Source organism: Sorex araneus, chromosome 7 (genome assembly GCF_027595985.1).
Source record: "Sorex araneus isolate mSorAra2 chromosome 7, mSorAra2.pri, whole genome shotgun sequence".
Lineage (NCBI taxonomy): Eukaryota > Metazoa > Chordata > Mammalia > Eulipotyphla > Soricidae > Sorex > Sorex araneus.
In genome coordinates, this window is record NC_073308.1 from 30,154,116 (window position 1) to 30,178,145 (window position 24,030).

Genomic DNA, 24,030 nt, shown 5'->3' on the forward strand with positions numbered 1-24,030 from the left:
CCATTGCACTGTAGGTTCTTTTTGCTTTCCCTATAGAAAGTGTTGCTTGTAGTCCTCCGCCCATAGTTGAACATGCTATCATACAAAATGAGATGGTGAGGTATCCATCTGGTGTGCAGGTGCGTTATGAATGTGAAAAGCCTTTTAAACTCTATGGAGACACAGCAGAAGTGCAGTGTTTAGATGGCAAATGGACAACACCTCCTCAGTGTAAAGGTAGCGTATCTGACTTGCGCTTTGCTATTATCCAACATATTTTGGGAGAATAGCAGCAAATAATAAAATATGCTAGGGTAATATGTAGTGATAGCACAGCCATAGGTCGTTCCCCTTTCATGAGGTCGACCTGTGTTCGAATCCTCCGCCCCTCTAGGAGAGCCCGGCAAGCTACCTAGAGTATTGCGCCCGCACGGCAGAGCATGGCAAGCTACTTGTGGCATATTGGATATGCCAAAAACAGTAACAATAAGTCTCTCAACGAGAGACGTTACTGTTGCCCTCTTGAACAAATCGAGCAACCAGATGACAGTGACAGTGATACATACTGGAGCGATAGCACAGTGGGTAGGGCATTTGCCTTGCACGCGGCTGACCTGGGTTCGATTCCTCCATCCCTCTTGGAGAGCCTGGCAAGCTACTGAGAGTATATCGCCTGCACAGCAGAACCTGACAAGCTCCCCATGGTGTATTCGATATACCCAAAATGGTAACAATAAGTCTGATAATTATGGGATGTTACTGTCGTCCGCTTGAGCAAATCGATGAACGAGACAGCAGTACTTACAGTGCTACAGACATACAAGCATATGTGGGAAATCCTATGAGATATTTTAATAAAATGAGTATGTTGAAAATCAAATTATCTTTATGAAATAATAGCTGATTTTTAGGAAATATTTTATCTGAGTAATAGAAAATTAGTACCAGACTTAAGGTCTCAGGCTCTTATTTCCTGAGTTAAAAAAAAGGTATTAAAATTGCTGAAGTGTGGGGCTGAGGAGACAGATAGTGGTAGGGTCCCTGCCTTGCACATGGCTCACTCAGATTTGCAACCTGGAACCCAAGGGTCACCAAAGCTTGCATGCTCAGGTGATCCCTGAGCACAGAGCCAGCAGTCAGTCCTGAGCATGATGGGTGTCTTTTCCCAACTAAAACAAACAAATAAGTAAAGTGAATAGGATTTAGGTGTATTTGGAGTCTAAACACTTCACTTGGAGGCATAGACTAGGCAGAGAGTCATCCTAGAAAGTATAATGAAGTGGGACTTCTCCAGGACATGGATTACATTTAAAGACATGCTGTCATGCTGAGCTCATGGAGGAAATTAATAGATCTATAGAGAAGTCTGAGATCTAGGTCATGGGGCACTCCTGAATTGAGTGTCCAGGAAATCAGGAGAGCCAATGAAGAAATTAGGACATAGGCCACTTCTAGCTTTTCAAGATAACTTTTCCTGGTACATATACGTTTCCAAGCCCTTTCTTTGAATCCACTTATGTTTTTAAGTGTGAAGAATTCCTTGAATATGGAACACAGATAGATCTTGTCTTTGTGTCCTCCTTGCCAGTTTTAGCCCATTTCTGATCATACTAGACTTTTTATCAGTAATTACTGCTATTAGAGGCTGGGTTACTCATTATCAGGTGAGTTTCTTATTCTTTTGTTTCTCTTTCTTTTTTGTTATCTTCCATGTGGGTTTCTGGAACACTTCTTTCTGGCTACTTGGTCAGGCTGAGGGGCCTCAGGCATGTCTGTGGGGCAGAATTATGTTAAAGGCACATATCTAAAACACAGAGCCAGCCAGGCTGTCAGCAGGAGATCCAAGCCACAGAAACCAAATTTTAACATGTGTCTGTCCAGGATACAGAATTGTGGGAGGGAATGTGGGGACACTCGGAGAAGGAAGGTGACATTGGTGGTGGGATTGATGTTAGAACACTGTATTCCTGACACTCTACTCTGAATTATTTGTAAATCAGTGTGTCTCAATTAAAAATCATGAATCACAAATCATGAAATCCCGTTGATAGTCGATTTCTCGAGCAGGCTCAGTAACCTCTCCATTCGTCCTATCCCTGAGATTTTTGAAGCCTCTCTCCATGCTGTCTTCCCAAGGATGTTGCACTGGAGGCTCTTTAAGGATCAGGGGAATGAGATCCTGCTTGTTAAGGGCTTTAGCATATGAATACACCATGGGAAGCTTGCAAGGCTGTCTTGTCCCATGTGGGCAGGAAACTCTCAGAGGCTTGCTAGTTTCTTCCACTGGGAGAAATAGGTTACAATACCACTGGAATCTAGCCACAACCTTGCTTGAGGCCCCTCTCCACACATTTGGACAGTCCTCATGCATGAAGGTACAAATAAAAATAAATTGGAATAATCAATAGCAGTAAAATTTTAGATATCCCATGCAAACTGCAGTGTATTTTTTATGAAAACCAGATACTTCATTTTATTCTGTGAAATTGGATTATCTCTTAGATGTGCCAATCTTTGAGTAGTGTATGAAGTATTCACCTTCAAAGGCTTAGATTGATGATCACCGTTCATTACAGTTTAAGTAGGATGGTTTAGGTCCTTCCCCCACGTCTTGGTCTCATTCTTTTACCTACTTGTGGCGTGACTTCACCCGTTTATCCCGTATCTCCCAGTGTCCAAAGACCAGTTCCTGTCCCCCATCACACTTGATCTAGTCTGACTTCTGGGTTTGAGCGCAGTGACTAGAGCCTGACACCTGTATCTTCATGCTGGTGACAGCAGCTCTGTCTCCTTTCACTGGGGTCTTGCATCTCCTCAGCTCTTTGACCCATGAGTTTGCTTTGTTCTTGGGTCCTGTGCCACTTTCCTGCCACCCACCCAGTCATAGAGGAGGGGTCAAAGAGGCTGGTACCAGCCATAAACCCTCTGATGTCACATTGTTTTGCACTCCCCTAACCATTTTCATTTTTTATTTCACTGAATTACTTCTACTTCAGTGGTAAAAACTTAAAAGACCAACTAAATTTTAAGGAGAAGATTTCACCACATAATCACGAGATGATGTGGTGCCCTTCACCTTTCCTCCACTTCCACTATAAGAGATGTTTTTTGTCCTGCACAATTGGTATATAAATTTTTTTTTTCTGCCTTTTAGGCCATACCTGAGAGACTGGGGGGGACCATATAGCATGCTGGGGATTGAACCTGGGTCAGCTGTGTGCAAGGCAAACACCCTGCCCTCTATACTATCACTCCAGTCCTTGAAAAAATACTTGTAATAGTAGAGTCCCTAAAGCAAACATATTCGCTAATGCTCTATCTGCTTTTATGCAGGCTGAAAGGAAACAGTTATAAGCATGACAATTTATAAATTGAAAGTTCTTCATTGAATCTTTTCCATCATGTAAAATTATGACACTTTACATTATGTACGTTATAGTTTGACCCATTTATTTTTTATCCTAAACATTTGTTCTTTCTCTCCTAGTATATGTAATGGATATTACATGAAATCAGTAAGTTTCAATAAACCAAATATTTTTTTCAGACGCTGTAGGAAAGTGTAGTCCCCCTCCACCTATAGCAAATGGAGATACTATTTCACAGCAACTTAAGGAATATGCTCCAGAATCAAGAGTTGATTACCAATGCCAATCTTATTATAGACTCGAAGGACACAGGACTATAGTATGCCGCAATGGGCAGTGGTCAGAACCACCCAAATGCATAAGTAAGTATTTTAATATGCCTGGGGCTGGAGCGATAGTACAGTGGGTAGGACGTTTACCTTACATGTGGCCGATTTGGGTATGATTCCCAGCATCCCATATGGTCTCCTGAGCAATGCTAGGAGTAATTCCTGAGTGCAATGCCAGGAATAACCCCTGTGCATTGCCAGGTGTGACCCAAAAAACTAAAAAAGAAAGTATTTTATTTTAATTATTTTTTTAAATTATTTTAATATGCCGAAGGAGTCAAGGAAAATGATTGGCTGTAAATGAAAATTTGATGTTTCGAAAAAAAAGTTCACAGATTCACAAAATCTTACTGAATACATAACTACAAAATATGAATATAAAAAAATAAAATTTGAATACTTGTTTGAAGCACAACAGTGAAACTTCTTTTAACATGGGCTCTTAATATGATAAATGGCATTAGGAAACTTTCATTATAAATCTTAATTTCACACTTTAAACGTTTTAAATTCACATGATGGGTTGTCAATATTTTGGTTTGTCAAAAGTTTGGTATTAAATTCTTGGATGAGTGTAGGAAACTCAGCTTGAAAGTCTGACGTTTGTGAGTAGTATTTGTGTACTATTTAAAGTTTATAATTTTTCCTTTTCAGGTCCCTGTGTAATATCAGAAGACATCTTAAATGAACATAATATAACGTTCCGATGGGTGGATACAAAGAAACTTTATACTGAGTCAGGGGACTTTGTTGAATTTGACTGTAAACGGGGATATCGTAGAACGTCACCAGATGAAACATTTCGAACAACCTGTCATGATGGAAAATTAGCATATCCCACTTGTGCTTTAAATTAATATTTAAAGAAATATTAATTTTAAAAATAAATTAATATTTTAAATTAATATTTCTAGTGCAATCAGAAACTTAAAATATATACATTTGTTCTGAATATTCATTTACAATTCATTCTTCTCAACTCATTCTTAATGTTTAAACTTTATTCGTAGTTAGAAAGCTAGGTACACATCATGTGGCTGATGCAGTTTTAATCTGAGAGACCCATAATTACTTTTTAAAGGTAACACATTGAAAGTTTGTAAAAAATAATGTATGTATCCTATTTGTAAAATGTCTATGTTTTGAAATTTGATGTAGAGTCTTTTCTGCCTACTTCCTCCTGTCATTCTGCTAATATTGTTTCACCTCTTTCTAGAACTTTCAGGGATTTCTGAGACTCTATTTCAAAGAAACTGTAGAAATATTCATGCTTTCAAAATACTGCCAATTACAAACACTTATAACTCGGGATAAATTAAATGTCTATGCTAAGAACAAAATATAACTACGTCACAATTCTTCATTTGTGACTAGATTCCAATTCCAAAATCATGCAATAATCTTCACACTTTTGTTGATACATGACTAAATTGCAATTTTAAAATAATGCTGATGATTAGAAGAGTGGGAAAGAGCCTGTGATACAAGAGTTAGGAATCATATGTAACAATTGAAATTTCATAGAAGCAGATTGTTGTAGTCATTATGAAAAGTCATAATTCATGAAAATGAAAAGTCTCTTCTAGTATTCTCTCTTGGGTACTTACTAAAAGGGGACAAACACTAAGTCGAACAATATAAACATTGCCATGTTCAAAGTATTATTATGTACAAGAGTGGACTGGGGAAAACAGAAGTTTCCACAGACATGTGATTGGATAAGGAACATCACGATCACTATAGCCCGTTAAACACCAATTTCTCAGGCGGGCCCAGTAGCATCTCATTTCGTCCTTTCCCTGAGATCTTAGAAGTCCATCTGGACTTGGCCCTCCCAACGATGTTGCACTGAGGGATCTTCAGGGTCAAGGGAATGAGATCCACTTTGTTACTGGATTTTGCATATAAATACACCATGGGAAGCTTGCAAGGCTGTCCCATGTGGGCAGGAAACTCTTGGAAGATTGCCTGTTTCTCATAGAGGGAGAAGTAGGCTACAAGATATCGCTTCTGAGAGCTTGCTTTTAAGTCTATGGATGTTGACCATTAATGGGATTACACACACCTGGGTTCCTCTGCCGGTACCTTCATGCATGAGGCCTGTCCAAACGTGTAGAGAGGAGCCTCCAGCCGCTGGGAGCTCTGCTTTGGGTGGGGAGGGAAGCTGGAGCCCATCCCCTCCGATAGGTCCGGGGAAGACAGTCAGGTGTGTGGGCAAGAGACTCTCTGGATAAGTAACATACCGTTTCTAATCTCAATGCAATACTGACAGTTATTTTAACAGAATGAGATATTGCCATTTTTGAGCACATGAATGACTATGATTTATTAAAGGAATCCGATGGAGAAAGATAAGTAATGCATGATTTCACTTATATGTGTTTCATACATGACATGGATTAACAAAATTAGGTAAAAAAAAGACTTATAAACTATAAGCTTGTAGATTATTTGCAAACTATTAACAAAAACAACTTAGAAACTATAAAATCTAGTGTTTATGGTTGGAAGAATGGAAAAGGAATGATTGGGATATTTCAGGAATTTCAAGACATTGCATGATCTGGTAGAATCTTCATCACCTCATTATTCCTCAGCACTGTTAGATGTCGGTCCAGAGAGCTGGATTACACAGCAGAATGTCACTCTGGGGACAAGGAGCACTGGCAGGGTAGCTCAAGTGATTTACAGCAATGCATGGCCACAAGTGAACTGTTACAAGGTTCAGTTAAGTGAAAAAGTGGAAAAGTGGTTTGGAGACTCTGAGCAACATTTAGTAGCACCACTATGTCTGCCCCTCAAGGAAAGTGGAAGGCAAAGGAGGGGGTTACATTGTGGAAAATATGTCAATTATTTCAAAACAGCTAGAAATGCACTCGATGGTGAACTTCTGTATTGAATTAAAATGACACACCTGAAACTTACACAAAGTTTATGCAGTGCTACTTCCATTTGTGAAGAATTGGTAATCCAGGGTGTGTCTTTGGGGAGGGGCGCATGTTATGTCCATGTGACTGTTCTTACTTCATGAATCACGAATCACGAAATCCTGTTGATCGTTGATTTCTTGAGCGGGCTCAGTAACCTCTCCATTTGTCTTATCCCTGAGATTTTAGAAGCCTCTCTCCACTTGGTCCTCCCAAAGATGCCACACTGGAGGCTCTTTCAGGGTCAGAGGAATGGGATCCTGCTTGTTACTGGCTTTAGCGTAGGAATACTCCATGGGAAGCTTGCAAAGTTGCCCCATGTATCCCATGTGGGCAGGAAACTTTCAGTAGCCTGCTACTTTCTCCCAGAGGGAGAAGTAGGGTTTAAGATATCTCATGGCCGGGGCTGGAGAGATAGCAGCGGGTAGGGCATTTGCCTTGCACGCGGCCAACCCGGGTTCAAATCCCAGCATCCCATATGGTCCCCTGAGCACGGCCAGGGGTAGTTCCTGAGTGCATGAGCCAGGAGTGACCCCTGTGCATCGCCAGGTGTGACCCCCCCACAAAAAAAAAAAGCAAAAAAAAAAAAAGATATCTCATGGCCACTTTGTGGCCACGTGCTTCTGGGAGCTTGCTTTTAAGTCTCTGGATGTTGGCCATTGATGGAATTACACACACCTAAGTTACTTTGCCGGTACCTTCATGCATTTGGCTCATCTGAACGTGTGGAGTGGGGCCTTGAGCATGGCTTTGGCTAGGTTCCGGTGGTCTTTGGCCACCGGGAGCTCTGCTTAGGGCTGGAGGGAATCTGGAGCCCATCCTCTCTGAGGGGCCTCAGTGAAGACAGCAGGCATGCGTGCAAGAGACCCTCTGCATCCCTCTCTTCTGGGAGCTTGCTTTTATGCATGTTATGTCCATGTGACTGTTCTTACTTACAGGAACTTACTCCTGAATCTATGCTCACGGATCACTGTGGTGGTACACAGGGAGCATGTGCTGTCCTGAGACTAAACCAGAGTCAGCTGCATGAAAGGCAAGCACAGGAACATCTGAAATATCGGTCTAGCTCCCAGCAAATTTTGGGGGAGATCTGGGGTCACCCCTGGTGGTGTTGTGGGCCTATTTTTGGCTATATGATCATCGTTCATTATGAACCAGGCTTGGAAGACCACTTGGGGTGGTTGTGATCATATCCACTTAGAGCCATTCAAGGCAAACACCATGCGGTTTGTACTCTCTCTTCAGCCACAGTTAAAATATAAATGTAAAGAATTTTCTGAAAACATCTATTTTGTGCATTCATCAGTTTCAAGGGTTTTTAAGAATTGTTCTTATTGTATATATTTTCTTTGAACTTATTTATTCATTCTTTCTTTTTTTTTTGCCTTACCAACAGTGCTCAGGGCTTCCTCTTCTTGGCTCTGCCCTCAGATATTATTCCTGTTGGTGCCAGATCATATGGCATCTCAGAAATTGGATTTAGATCGCTTGCATGTAAGTCAAGCACTCTACCTGTTGTATTCTCTCCTGCCCCACATTTTGAAACATAGCATAGGAAAAGACAAATACACTAAGAGTATCAACAATACAAAATAAAAATGAGTTCATGTCTCTGAAATGAAGAGTCATTGATATAACTCAAAGTCTTTCACTGCGTAGACAGTTTCAGTATAAAAGGATTCTGGGCCAACTGAATTTCACCTGCCAGGAAATGAATCTGACCCATTCCTCACATAATAAAAATTATTTCATAATGCATCATGGTCCTAGATGTGAGATGTGAAAATACACACTACTTACATCAAAAAGTCAAAGAATGAGTCCTAATGACCTTAGATTCTGCCATAGGCTTCTAGGTATTACAATATAGTTGCACCAAAAAAGGAAAAGATAGAATATGTGAGTCAAAAAAGCACCAATTTTGTACAAGAAAATACATTATAGGTGCCAGAGCGATAGCACACCTGGTAGAGTACTTGCCATGGATGTGGACAACTGGACTTTGATCCCTAGCACCACATATGGTCCCCTGAGATCCCATCAGGTATGATCACTGAGCACAACACAAGAGTAAGCAATGAACACCAAAGGATGTGACCCCCAAGCCAAGGAAATAATTAAATTAATAAAAGATATGTATAAGATGATAAGGTAATCTACAGAATGGAAGAAAATATTTTCTACTCATACATCAAAATAACCAGGATTTAGAATATATGCAAATATATCTCACAACTCTGTAAACTAGAGACAAATGGATTGAGAGAGCTAGCAATCTGTTTAAAAGGACACTTCTCAAAAGAAAAACATAGAAAATGGTCAACGAAAACTTAATTTAAAATGATGACCTCAAAAATTGGACACAATACTCAATGCACTGTTGATGATGATTAAGTATTGCAAAACCTTCACTTTCTAACATAGGAGTGGATTAACAATAAGTATATGGTTAAGCAAGTAAATTCATATTCTGATAAAATTATTCGGACATGAAAACACATGCAGTATTGATTACAGAAATAGTGCAGACTTCTGAAACCTGAGAGACTTGGAATGGAATTTGGTGGTGGCAGGGAGTCTTGCTTGTAAGCCCTGCCCAGGTTGTGACTCCTGGTCTCAAACAGGGCAAAGTTCAGCATCACTGTCCCATTGCACAGGACTTCAGCCATAGCAGTAATAAAACGATAAATCAACCCAAACACTATGATAACAGAAGCAAGCCTCAAGAGTCACACATTATGTCCTCCCTCCCTCCCTCCCTCGCTTCCTTCCTTCCTTCCTTCCTCCCTCCCTCTCTCCCTCTCTCCCTCCCTCCCTCCCTCCCTCCTTCCTTCCTTCCTTCCTTCCTTCCTTCCTTCCTTCCTTCCTTCCTTCCTTCCTTCCTACCCTTCCTCCCTCCCTCCCTCCCTCCCTCCTTCCTTCCTTCTTTCTTTCCTACCCTCCCTCCCTCCCTCTCTCCTTCTCTCCCTCCCTCCCTCCCTCCCTCCCTCCCTCCCTCCCTCCCTCCCTTCCTTCCTTCCTTCCCTCCTTCCTTCCTTCCATCCTTCCTTCCTTCCTTCCTTCTTTCCCTTCCTTCCTTCCTTCCTTCCTTCCTTCCTTCCTTCCTTCCTTCCTTCCTTCCTTCCTCCTTCCTTCCTTCCTTCCTTCCTTCCTTCCTTCCTTTCTTCCTTCCTTCCTTCTTTCCCTTCCTTCCTTCCTTCCTTCCTTCCTTCCTTCCTTCCTTCCTTCCTTCCTTCCTTCCTTCCTTCCTTCCTCCTTCCAAAGTAAAATAAAACAAGACAAAATATTAAGCATCCTAAAGCCTGACTGTGAATTTATAATGAAGCTAGAGATAATATTGTAAGAATAGCATCAGAAGCAGGTAAATTATAGTCTGAATTATTGGTAATGGTTTTTTAAATAATCATAACAGGGAATATTAGAGGTAAATTAATATTTTATGAAAAACCAACAATGAGGCTTTCTCCATTTTTCTTTCTCTATTTCTCTGTCTATTCCACACCCCGCTTCTCCCTTTGGCTCATGGATTTTGTTGTGTGGGGCACAGCTGGCTGGTTGTGCTCATGGCTTACTCCTGGCTCTGCAGCATTCAGGGATCACTCCTGCAGAACTCAGGGAACCAGATGCCCTTAGGACTGAACCTGAGTCAGATACATTAAAGCAAGAACCTTACCTTCTGTACTAGTTCTCTGACCCCTCTGTTAAAGCTCTTTGTTACTGAGGCCGTGTTTTCCGAATAATGACCCGGAGATGTTGGAAAGGAGAGCCAGAGCAGCATCAGGTCCTTGAGCCCTACTGCTGAATTAACCTCTGGTGGACTGAAAATAGCAGATATGTCTATTTATTCTGAAGGCCAATTGGGCGAACACTTCCCTCCTCCACCCCTGGAAATATGAACAAAAAACTGAACAAGAGAAGAAGAACACAATGGTCTATTATGTATATGTCTAGGACAACTTATCTACACCCTGACATTAGCCCTGAACACAATGCTTACATCATTTTACATTGAAATATATGATACAAATTTAATTTGTTTTAATAATGATTCTATTTCCTAACTAGAGTACATTGCAAAGTCTTTTGCCTTCAAGTTTAACAGTTATTTTCAACAAACATAATTTTGTTTCTATGCAGTTTAAATTTTGTAGAACTTTTTTAATATTACAGATAAATTCTATAATTTAAAATACAAAATTTCATATAAAAATTATACATGTTGGGGGTAGGGTGTGGGTGGTGAGAGGGATACTGGGAACATTGGTGGAGGAGAATGGGCACTGGTGGAGGGATGTATATGAAATGCAAACATGACTATACTTCTTTTCTTCTCCGGGATATATTCCCAGAAGTGGTATTGCTGAGTAGAATGGGAGCTCAATTTCTAAGTTTTTGTGCAGCATCCATATTGTTTTCCAGATGACACCTGCACTTATATATTCATTGCAGCACTGTTTACATAGCCAGAACCTGGAAAAGTCTCGAGTTCCGAGAACAGAAGACTGGTTAAAGAAACTTTGGTACATCTACACAATGAAATACTATGCAGCTGTTAGAAAAGATGAAGTCATGAATTTTGCATATAAGTGGATCAACATGGAAAGTATCATGCTAAGAGAAATGAGTCAGAAAGAGAGAGACAGACATAGAAAGATTGCGCTCATCTGTGGAATATAAAATGACAGAGTAGGAGACTAACACCCAAGAATAGTAAAAATAAGTACCAGGAGCTTGGTTCCATGGCTTGGAAGCTGGCCTCACATGCTGGGGGAAAGGCAGTTCAGATAGAGAGTGGAACATAAAGTAAGCTCTGGTTGGAGGACCCGCTCGGGAGGGGACATGCGTGCTGAAAATAGACTATAGATTGAACAGGATGGCACTCAATACCCCTATTATGGACCACAACACCCCAAAGGAGAGAGAGAGAGAGAATAAAAGGGAATGCCCTGCCACAAAGGCAGGGCAGGAGGCTGGGGGGAGGGGGATGGGATTGGGAGGTGGGAGGGATACTGGATTCACTGTGGTGGAGAATGGACACTGGTGGAGGAAGTGGTGCTCAAACATTGTATGAGGGAAACTCAAGTATAAAAATGTGTAAATCTGTTATTGTACCCTCATGGTGACTCACTAATTAATAAAAAATAATAATAATAAATGCAAACATGAAAGTTCATAAGATTGTTACTGTACCTCACAGTTATTCACTAATAAAAATTAAAAAATAACTTTGGTACATTTACACAGTGGCATATTATGCAGCTACTAGGAGAGATGAAGTTATGAAATTTGCTTATAAATGGATACATATGGAGAGTATTATGCTAAGTGAAATGAGTCAGAAAGAGAGGGACAGACATAGAAGGACTAAACTAATTTATGGAGTATAGAATAACATCACATGAAAGTGACACCCAAGGACTGTAGATACAAAGGCGAGGAAGATTGTCCCAAGGCTGGAAGACTGTTTCATGATCAGAGGGGAGAACACAGATGGAATAGAGAAGGGATCACTAAGAAAAGGATGGCTGGATGAATCAGTCGGGATGGGATATTCGTGCCCAAAGTAGATAATGGACCAAACCTGATGACCTCTCAATGTCTGTGTTGCAAGCTATAAAGCCCAAAAGTAGAGAGTATGGGGAATATTGTCTGCCATGGAGTCAGGGGGAGGGTGGAAAGGGGGGATATACCGGGGATATTGGCGGTGGTAATGTGCACTGGAGGAGGGATGGGTGTTTGATCATTGTGAGATTGTAACCCAAACATGAAAGCTTGTAACTATCTCATGGTGATTCAATAAAACTTAAAAAAATCATACATGTCATTAATAAATTTATTTAAAGTCAAGCAAGTTGATTTCTCAAATATTGTCAGGCATCTGTTGATGCTCAGTAAATTAACATACTTCAGACTCCAATATCAAATTTCAGGACATGATGACTATTAAATATTTCCAGAGGGGCCTTGTGCATGTTTGTGGCTAGGTTCCGAAGGTCTTTGGCTGCCGGGCGCACTGCTCGGGACAGGGAGGGAAGCCGGAACCCAAGAGGCCCCGGGAAGACAGCCAGGCACGCGGGGCAAAAGGCTTACAAATCAAGTAACCTTCATAGGAACCCAGGTGTGTGTAATCACATCCACATCCAGAGACTTAAAACCAAGCTCCTGGAAGCGCGAGGCCGCAAAACGGCCATGCAATATCTTATAGCCTACTTCTCCCTCTGGGAGAAACTGGCAGGCTACTGAGAGTTTCCTGCCCACATGGGAGAGCCTCACAAGCTCCACATGGTGTATTCATATGCCAAAACCAGTAACATGCTGGGTCTCATTCCCCTGACCCTGAAAGAGTCTCCACTGCAGCATACTTGGGAGCGACAAATGGAGAGAGGCTTCTAAAATCTCAGGGCTAGGACCAATGGAGACATTACTGAGACTGCTCGAGGAATTTGACAATCCATGGGATGATGAATATTTCCAGGAAGAAGGCTTATTTGACACTGTAGACCGCATTTTCATAGGATGCATGAAGTTTCTTTGCCAATGCTTATTTCCATCTTTTCATTCATGTAATTCACCTTTGAATAGAAAGAGAATGCTCTCTTTTGAAATTAGATACATATATAATTGCTACAGCTAGAAAATTAAAATATAAAGGTGGAGAGGTGTTGAAATTCTCCTGCAGAAATATAGGTATAAGAGTTGGACCACATTCAATTCAGTGATAATCCTTTGGATGGTCTCCTAATAATCCAATATGGGGCGGTAAATGTTTATCTTACAATTGCTAAATGAAGAATTCAGAGTTTTTGCATCAACATTTTTCTTTTCACTTGCACATTGGTTTTTTCTGTGTCAGTGATCTAATGTAATTAGACAGATATATGTCCGTGAGGGATATATTTCAGGTAGCAGATATCTGACATTTCCTTATTTAAGAATGCAACTTACAATTGTTTGATAAAATATGTAGTGTGAGTATAACTATGTGTAAACATTATAACTGTGTATAAACACTATGTGACTGCTAATATTTGGCTTTTGCCAACAATTGCACCAGCAACATGGGATCTAATCCATGTCTTTAATGTGAACTCAAATTTCGCTGAGCATATGAGTATATCTAAAATAATATTTAGAAAGCCCTGATAAATTAATTCACATGTACGGCTGAAATAATCTTCAAATATCGTAATAAAATGGAAACATCACTATGGAATTTGTACATATTTTGATGTTTTAATTGAATATGGGCATTGGATTTTTAATTTTTTGACAAAATATGTAAATGGAATATAATGAGGTATATATTAATATTTTGATTTGTGAATGTATTTTCTGGGTTTAAATGTAGTTATAGTAAATGAATTCAATTTAGCAGAAGTAAGATATGAATTTTGTATATCATCATACTTTTTATAGCTTTAGATAGCTATAATCAATTATTTTATAAATATATTAAAGAAAAAATATCATATACTGAATTTTTCTGTGGTAAAATATAAACATTATCCATCGATTATACATTTCTACTGTAGAACATGTAAAGCATTGTGGTTGCCTCATTAACTTTTCAAAGGAAAGTCAACAGAAATGGAGAGAGAAGTCTATGAACACAGTGGTGTAGTGGAATGTGTTTGCGATCCTGGGTTTCTGGTGACGTGTTCTCATAAGATTCAGTGCCTTCATGGAGTATGGAAAGCTCTGTCTATGTGCATCGGGAAAGTAAAAATGTAAACCTAATGTAAAACTAACACGTTTTGTTCATATTTATAAGTATGATGTATTTTCAGGCAAACGTTATTTTGAGAATCCATTTTAATAGAAGAGAAGGATATATGTCAGGCTACACCTAGGCTTGAGGATGGCTTTTAAGAACCTACTGTTCCTCACTCTAACCATGGAGATTCAGTAAAGTTCAATTGCAGAGAAGCAATTACAATAATTGAACCCAGATCGGGTACACCTGTCAGTGGAATATGGACCTAGCTTCCTAAGTGCATTGGTATGAGTATATCTCTCAAATTTTCATCTACCAAAAATTATCATTTTCACTGGAAACTCATCTAAAAATTTGATATATTCTTGAAATGTAAGGTCTTAAATTACACTGAGGTCAACGTGTATTGTTTATACTTTAATATATACCTACTAGAAAAATATGTTAGTAATATGTTATGAATATTTCTCTCCCCCATGCAAATATTTTCTCCAAATATGAAGATAAACTTGACTTACAGATACTCCTAGGAAGGAAATGTAAGTTATATTAATCAGGAAAATGTAACTGTGCTTGTTTCTATAATATATCTTTCCTTTCAGGCCCAGAGACAAGGAAAACTATTGGACAAAATACTTCCTCTTCTCCCCTAATTATTCCTGCCTCACTCTACAAGGAGAGCGATCTATTCATTCTCAGGCAGATGGAACAGAAAGGAGATGGGTGGCTAGAAGACCTACTAAGCTGGTATTATAGCTTATTCATAGGAGAATGACCAGTTATGCATGGAAACCAATTTGGATCATGCTATCTACTGTCTAAGTGAATTTTTATATTTTCTAATTTACCATAATTTATTCTCAACAGTTTACAATGGTCAACAAAATTTTTTTTATCATAAAAACTGCTTTTGCTTTTAATAAAATGATTCTTAACAAGGAGTACACTATTATAACCTCAGGTAAGTGAGATTTGTGTGATCAGATCTCAAGATCCAATAAGGTACAAAACTGCAATGTGTCTTCCAAAAATATGCACTAAAGAATTATTTTACATGGGTTGTATACTTAGATGTTGTTGAGTAGAAGAGGTTTCTTTTTTCATACTCATTTTAAGACTCTGCATTGTGAAACACTAGAAAGCTTTACTAACTTTTATATTTCTGGAACTTGCTCAATTCTTTTGCACCAGAAATTTTGACTTTATACTTTCAACCTCAATGCAAATCTTCTGCAGATCTTGAAAATAGTTATTTCTTTAACACCATGACAAAGATTTAATGGACTATTTTTGATAAGTCTCTCTAATGTTTGTAGTTCATTCAATTTTTCTAGAATTATAAATAAGACTATTTCTGTAGGGGAAGTCACATAGAGAGAGTAATTCAAGTCAAGGAAACAGTTTGTGTAAGACACAGTAATAAAGAAATATTAAGCTTAATGGACTCTACTAAAGATGGGGATGACATAAAAATGGAAGAGGAGATGACATATATAAACATGGACAAGTAGGTGTATAAGAAATTATTGTCAGGGCTGGAGAGATAGCACAGTGTGTAGGGCATTTTCCTTGCTCGAAGCTGACCCGGGTTCGATTCCTAGCATCCCATATGGTCCCCTGAGCACATGTACAGAGCAAGGAGTGACCTCTGTGCATTGCCGGGTGTGAGCCAAAAAGCACAAAAAATGTTGTCATTAATTTTCATGGAAATGCAAAGCAAAACAATGAAATATCTCACATATGAGAATGGCATATACTGAGGTGGTAGACTGTGAAAAAAGCAGTTCTGTTGCGGTGTGACCAAAAAGGAAACTTCACCCACAATTGATGTGAAAGTTTTGTGGTTTAGCCTCTGTGTAAAACAATATGCATAGGGGCCGAACAGATTATTCAGCAGGTAGGGAGCTTGCCTTGCATGCTGTCAACCTGAGATCAATCTCTGGCACCACTTATAGTCCTCTGAGCAATTCCAAGAGTCAGCCCTGAGCAGAGATACATATCCCAAAATAAATAATGTGAATAGCTAAAAGAATGTTAGTGTACATGATAAAGGAAATCCTGCAAAATCAGATAAGAAAAAAACCCCTAGGGATAAGAGATGTTGTAGGAAAATTCTTAAAGAAGATATAATTATTTAATGTTCAAGCCTACGGGGTGCAGCTAGGTAGATCCTAAATTTGATTCCATTCCTAAATGTGTATCTTAAAGCAGCAACTCATATTCAGTGGATATTAGGATATTTGGTCATCTGCTCCACCAAAGCTGTTTCCGTTTTGACCAAGTAAACCAAATTTTTGAAGTATTCTAAATGTACAATATGATTAAAAACAGTTCTCACTTGAACACTCATAATAATATTAGTTATAATTGTTTTAGGTTTTAGAGAAATCTGGCTTTGTGTCTGGAACGTTAAAGGGATAATTTTGCCTTAAACAAAACAAATTTTAGACTTTCAAAGTCTAAAATCATTAATAAATTTAAACTATTTTACAAATAAGGACAGATCAGCAGGCATTAACTTGCATTCACTTGATTTACCTTATAAATCTGGATGTCTAAAATCAGCATTCAATGTATACTGTGTGGCCACAATGCACTTTTTGGTGATGTTACTTATATTGTCCCTAGTAATCCACCTTCAAATCTTTCCTTTCCTCTGTGTTATTGTCCTCTGCTGGACTGAAACTGTTTATTCCAAAGGGAGAAATGTTCCATCAGAAGAGATAATAATGATGGCTTTTAACAGCTATTTGAGAGTGTTTCCTATTTTCTTACTTGGTTTAGAAGACTTTTTGTCTTTACATCCATATCTTTAGATATCCATTTTCTGTGGAATACTGGAAATATTTTCTTCCACCACCCTGCAAAGAAATGCACTTTAATTTCTTAATGAAATTGTAATTTTTTAAATTCTGATATTGCTTCAAATGATAGACTGTTCCTGTAGTAGGAAATCATATTCTAAATAGTTTAAGTTTCCTGTATACTACAGTGGCTTGGCATTCTACAGAACCTTGCTAAATGGGAAATGATGAAGCAGGAGCATGCCTTGGTATGTGAACAACCCAGTCGTCATCGTCTCTATTAGAACTTTTTAGCCCAAGGAGGAAAGAATAATTTCCCATATCATTCCAGGAAGATGCCAAATATTTCAAGAGTAACTCAAAACTTTAGTCAGACAAAATTCTTCAAACTAGCCCATGGCAATCAGTTCACTCTGTCCAGACCCAGGTCTGTCTAGATGAAACTCATGAAGGTCAAAATCTTAACTTTTCTCTTCCTCCTGTCTTCTTTTGTCTCTAGGACTTCTGAGGTAGTTTGCATTTTACCTGAATGTATCATCGTACCTGTAAGAGCTTTTCAAAACCTAATATGAACAACTTTCCAAGTGTACAACTACTAATCTTGAGATTTTCAGGTTAGGTATTGTTCTTACATTTTCATCTTTTATGGAGGGTTCTACCAAGCAGTGCTCTGGGACATGGGGCCACATCAAGAGACAGTCAGCCAGAGTGAGGGCTTGAGGAGGCTTGCTCACACCCAGCATTGTTCTGGGGCCCTATGGGCTGGCCTGGAGAGATTGCAGTCTTGAAAGTCATTTTGCAACTGTTATGTTTTCTAGATGTAGTGAGCAATAGAACCCCTACTACAGATATAGAGCCCTCAGCCATCTACTGGGATAGAGAACTCCTAAAATACATCCTCTTAAGTTTATAGGGCGCCCTGTAATCCTGTCAATGGACAGCATCCAGAGACTTAAAAGCCAGCTCCCGAAAGAGAGTCTCTTGCCCGCGCCTGGCTGTCTTCCCCAGGGCCTTCTCCAAGGGGTTGGACTCCAGCTTCCCTCCCCATCTTGAGCAGAGCTCCCGGTGGCCGAAGACCTCTGGACCCTAGCCACAGCCATGCTCAGGGCCACTCTCATGAATGAAGGAAGCGGCAGAGGAACCCAGGTGCGATGGACCCGAGGTTGAGACCTCCAAGTCTGCTCTGATTGGGACTGGGCCTCTTACGCCCAGATTTGCCATCTCCCAGTAGTTATGCAGTCACACCCAGGGACTGCCCCTGTCGCCATGTAATCCTGTCAACGGCCAGCATCCAGAGACTTAAAAGCCAACTCCCGGAAGCACCCGGCCACTTTGTAGCCATGCAATATCTAATAGCTTACTTCTCCCTCTGGGAAAACCTGGCAAACTACTGGGAGTTTCCTGCCCACATGGGAGAGCCTGACAAGGTCCCCATGGATTATTAATATGCCAAAACCAGTAACAAGCTGGGTCTCATTCCTCTGACCCTGGAAGAGCCTCCAGTATGGCATCATTGGAAGGACGAATAGAGATAGGCTTCTAAAGTCTCAGGCTGGAAGAATGGAGATGTTACTGAGACCGCTTGAGAAACTTCATCAACGGGATAAAGTTTAATCGGAATGATTTGATCATACTGCCCTTGATCCTTACACTCCTCCTCTCCACAGAGTGTTATCTGAATGTTTCAGTTTTTGTTCTTGCAGCAGTTGCTTTCAACAGGGTTCCATGGAGTTTGACCAGGTGCGGGCTCAGCATATGTATAAGGGCAAACAGACAAATGGGGTTTTCCCTGCAGAGAACTAGACACGTGGGAATTTCCCCACTGATTTACCTTCTCAGTGAGTGATGTGGATGCAGACTCCACTCTGATGTCATATTGTTCCCTAGTCAGACTCTTGCTTCCTACTTCAGCTCTATATACTTTATGCTAAGAGAGGTAAGGGTGTTCCTAAACCCCAAAACATGAAGAGAGCAGATTCCATACTTTTATCTCATTCTTTCAAAGGTTTTCTATTTTGTGGGATTTTCTTGTTTTCTCAAGAAGCACTTTGTTTCTCTTTGTGATTTGGATATAGACTTGTCTAATGTAAGCTATGTAGTAATTTTGGAAATAATAATTGTATAAACATTACTAGGTTATGTAGTATTGTGAAATTATGGAAAAATAAAGAGTTAGAATTATTCAATGCATTTCTTTCTGAAAATAGTTACAGATTTATGTATTATCTGCTTGGAAGAATTTTTTTATATCATATGTCTCTTAAAAGATTAGTACTATTTAAAACTCAAAAATTATGGAAGAAAGTCAGTTTCTAAGTAGTGGAAGGACTGCTGATGATATTTAAGCTACTACATTCTTATGGTTAGGTAAATTATATATTTCATCTGAATATATTAATCCTAATTTAATGAAGAATGACAAATTACATTATTGAATATTCAATGCAAAACATCTGGAAATTCATAATATGTAGAGCAATTTTACGTAAGTTTGGGGCCAGAGAGATAGTTTAGCAGGTAGGGCATTTAATTTGCACCAGTACTCTTTTCTCAGGGACAGGTATAGATCCATCAGCCACTGAGATCTTTTAAGTGACCCACTTGCTTTCTGTTCGAACTCTGTCATCTTTATATCATGGGAAGCCAGGGTGTTTTCAGTTCAATATACTAATTCTGTGGATTTGACTGATTGAGTCAGTCTCTCTAAGATAGGACAATATTCTTATTTCTGTTTTCTCACTGAAGCAGCCTAATTTTATAATGTGTTTGTGTGTGTGTGTGTGTGTGTTGCAGTTTTATGGGTTCTCTTAGTACAGGTGTCTAGGGACAGACTATTGGGTATTTTCCCTGTGGTGGATTGGAATTGGTAGCCATGACTCTGATGGCCAGCTGGGCTGCTCTTTCCACAATTTCTTCGAGATTCTTAGAGGAGACTGTGTGAGCAATTTCAGCACAGGAGATGCCCACGTGGATATGGAACTTCCGGAAGTACTGGGCAGCATGGGGTTCATTTACATGTTATCCTTACAATCAAATCTGAGCTTCAAGATTACACTTGAATAGATGTGGCTCACTGCTGGGAGTTTCTATATTTGTTGCCTACCAACACCATCCAACTACGACAGAGAAGAAACTGAGAAGTTCTACATGGAGCTGGAGAAGTTCTATAAAGAAGAACACACCTTCTATAAGATCATTGTTTGTGATTTTAAAGCCAAGATATGTCAAAGAAGGCCTCCTGTAGAACTCCACATTAGATCCCATGGCCTAGAATGGAACAATCAGGGTGAGAGACTGTCTGAGGTCATCATGTTGACCAAGAGCATCCATGGTTACTCACAGTTCCAGGAGGCCAAATCGAAACATTGGAATGGAAGTCTTCAGGTGGACAGTTCCACAGTGAAATTGACCTCATCATAGTCAATCGAAGGTTTTGCCTGACCGATATCGCTGTTGTCCCAAAATTCCAAACGGGAATGGACCACCGTCTCCTTCATGCAAAATTCTACTTCACAGAGCATGGAGAAAGGTCTGCAAAGTTTAACTTTAAAAAGAGAACTCCCAGAATGACCACCAACTGGGAGCTCTTTGGCACTACTGGGGCAACATGGGAAGATGCTGTCATTGATGACATCAATGAGGATTACGATCGACTGGTTCAGCACCTTCATGACTACTAGAAGAATGCCAACAGTGAGAAAACTACAGACGCCTGTCTTAGGAAACTATCGAGCTCATTCGCCAACGCTGTTTAGCATGATCCTCAGGCAACCACAAGCTAACATCCAAGCTCGCAAAGCTGTGCAGAGAAGCGATAGAGGAAGACCTCAAACAGAGAAGAGCAGCAGTGTTGGCTGATGCGGCAGACCCGGGAAAAGTATTCACAATGCTTGCCTGTCCTTCACCAACTACAAGAGCAAGATGACTGCCCTCTGTTGCATACAATATAAGAATATAAATTATTGAACAGCTGAACAAACAATAAACTATTGGAAATTGATAACAGAACTAGGTTATGTGAGGAAATATAGGCAAAGTTCAGAAAAAGAGAAGAGCTATAAAGAAACTTCTGGCATTTAGTTTATAAAAAGTACATTTATGAATAAAAAATAAAAGCACGGCAAACAATAAATAATGTTTATTTATCATAATAATGTTGGTCAAATAGAGCTTAAATATATGGTTGGTTTTCATAGGAGGCTAAGGAACTAAATGTGTGAAGGTAAATAAATTATAAGAGAAAATATACTGCCATGAATTCAAAACCTTTCATGTATAATTTGCTTGGTGAAGAAAGAATTCACCTATTTTAAGTAATGTATGATTTAAAAATTAATTTATATGCCTGTTAAAATCAATCTCTGTAGCAAGTTCTTTCTCTTATGCAAGTTGCCAAAACATGAAGTATTGGGAAAGTACGCAGGAGCAGAGTTCGTGCAAATTTCTTTGAACTTTGATATTTACTAAGTGACCTGAGTTTTCTGGGTTTCTGGAACTTCACTTAAAATCAGAGTCAAGCTTGCTCTTGCCTGTACTGAAGCAACAAACCTCTGACCTCAAACCTAGTCAAAGCTCAAGGAGCACAACTTGTCTGCTCAGACTCATCGGTTCTTGGGAACAGCTGAAATGTGGATGCTGATCAGTGTCATCCTCATCGGGTGGGGATCCTGTGCTCACAGGCAAGGTCAGTCCAACCGAATATCTGGACACTTAGCTTCACTGTAACCTTGTTTCTTATCTAATTTCATGTCTGTATTTTTTAAGATGCAAACAGAAAGGAATATCACTTCCTTGAGATTATCATTGCTCTAATGCCAGACAAGTGTTAGAAAGTGATGGTGTCACGAATGATGGCCAAGTTTTGGACAGAAAACTTGGATGAAGAGTGAGACTGCAGCACCCGATGGTCAGGCAGGGAAGGAAACTCAAAGGACTGGGGCACAGGCTCCTGTGTGTGAGAGTCAATCAGCTCTCACTGATGCAGAAAATCCCAGGTCAAGGCAAGCTCTAGACCATACCCAGTCCTTTTGGGTCCTTTGCTTTTACTCTCAGAAAAGAATCTCAGGAAGAGAGGGGCAATTTAGTAAAAGCAGGTATCATTTAGATGTGTTGAGAAAGGGGAAGGAAAGAGAAAAATCATTAATGCTCTCAGGCAAAAATGTTGGGCTTCTCCAAAGACAACTTGCTTTTATATCAATATTCTTCAAAATATTTCTTTAAGAATTGTTGGGCGAAGTGTGGCAACTTTCTGAAATCCTCTTGGCAGACACCTAGATATATAAATTTTACTTGAAGTTAGAATAAATCATATTTATTAAATTTTAGTCAACAGAGAGATTTTTCAGTTGCCATGGCATGGAGTTTTCTACTATATGAGAGCTAAGCAGCTATTGTTAAAAATGAAGAGTTTTGAAGATTTTGGTGTTCTTCTTATAGCAGTGTTTTCCCCTGCTGTAATTTTTCCTCTCTGTAGAGGATCAAGCCTGCTTGGGTTCGGCAGTGGTGCTTGGGGTAGTTCTGCTCCATCTTGAATTTCTGTGTTCACAACGTGAGATTTTTGTAGTCTTGGGTCTTGGTTTTTTACTTTCTCTTAATTCATTCACGGGGTTGGGAGGATGTGGAGGTCTGGGCTGGGTGCTTCCCTGAATGCCTGCATGCTTACCCAATGTATAAAGAAAATACAATATACATTTGCCAATATGAAACAGAGATGATCAAACCAGTTAATCTACAATAGGACATATTTATCATCCAAAGTAGTCTTTTGTAATCAAAGGAAAGAATGATCAGTAAACAAAGACAGCCCACAGAAATCACCTGTATCACTTTTCCTCCTGTGGTTCGTTGATTTGTTCGAGCTGGTGCCAGTAACGTCTCCATATGTCCCTGTCACATTCTAGAGTAGCCCAATGGCGTCTGCTTGCTCTAGGATCACAAAGAGCCTCAAACCGTTCATTCAGGGTTTTGACGAAGAATCCTGACCATATCGTAGGTGGGTGACCATGTGGACTTTTGACATCCGTGGAATCCAGTCGGTACAGCTCTAGTCCAGTGGTCGTCTCTAAATCGAATTAGATGTCCTGCCCATCTGATTTTTGACTCCTTGGCAAATGAGACAGCATCCCTGATTCTTGATCATTGATGGAGGTCAGAACTCCAGATTCCTTCTTTCACTTGAGTGAAACATGATACTCCAAGCAAAGCACTTTCGATTTCTCTTTGGGATACCCTATTAGCGTTCTCATCCTGTTTTCATAGAGCCCAGGTCTCTGAGGCATATATGGTGCAGGGAGTACAGTGGAGTTGAAAAGATGTGTCCGGAGCTGGATGTTCTTCATCCTCTTAACCACTTCTTTGATGCTCTTGAAGGTGTTCCACGCTGCTCTCTTCCTCCTGCACAGTTCAGGTGCCAGGTCTCTTTACATCCATGATCGCTTCTTTGTAGAATGGTGGGATTATGGTGGTGAATCCGTAATACAACTCACAGAGGATCCTGATGTACTGAATTTGAACACCTGTTTGGCTAGGGTTTTGATGACTGCTTCAGTCTCAAAAGAGTCAAAGGCCTTCTTTAAATTAATGAATATTTGACAGAGCGGCATCTGGAACCCAAAAAGAGAGAAATTATTTGCTCACCACTAGTCTGAAAAGGGCTAATACCTAGCATTTATTCAGCTCCATTAGAACTTTACAAGAAAAAACATCTAACCCCATCAATAATTGGGAAATTTCTTTGAGGTTTTCTCATAGAATAAATACAAATGGCCAAATGCATATGAAGAAATACATTTCCCCCTAATTATCTGTAATTACAAATTAAAACAACAAGATACCAGCACACAATAAAGACTGGCATTCACAAAAAAAAAAAAAAAAAGCAAAAAAACCAAACCAAAAATACCATGTGTT

At 39.7% G+C, this 24,030-nt stretch overlaps 1 protein-coding gene across 1 annotated transcript in view; it reads left to right on the forward strand.

The window, feature by feature from the left end:
- Nucleotides 1–4,533, forward strand: part of LOC129406438 (complement factor H-like) — a 68,810-nt gene extending 64,277 nt beyond the window's left edge. Inside the window, exons 12-14 of the mRNA XM_055144202.1 lie at nucleotides 37–216; nucleotides 3,527–3,709; nucleotides 4,331–4,533. Of these exons, the coding sequence (XP_055000177.1) occupies nucleotides 37–216; nucleotides 3,527–3,709; nucleotides 4,331–4,533 (566 nt within the window). The remainder of the gene's footprint in view (nucleotides 1–36; nucleotides 217–3,526; nucleotides 3,710–4,330) is intronic.
- The last annotated feature ends 19,497 nt before the right edge of the window (nucleotides 4,534–24,030 follow it).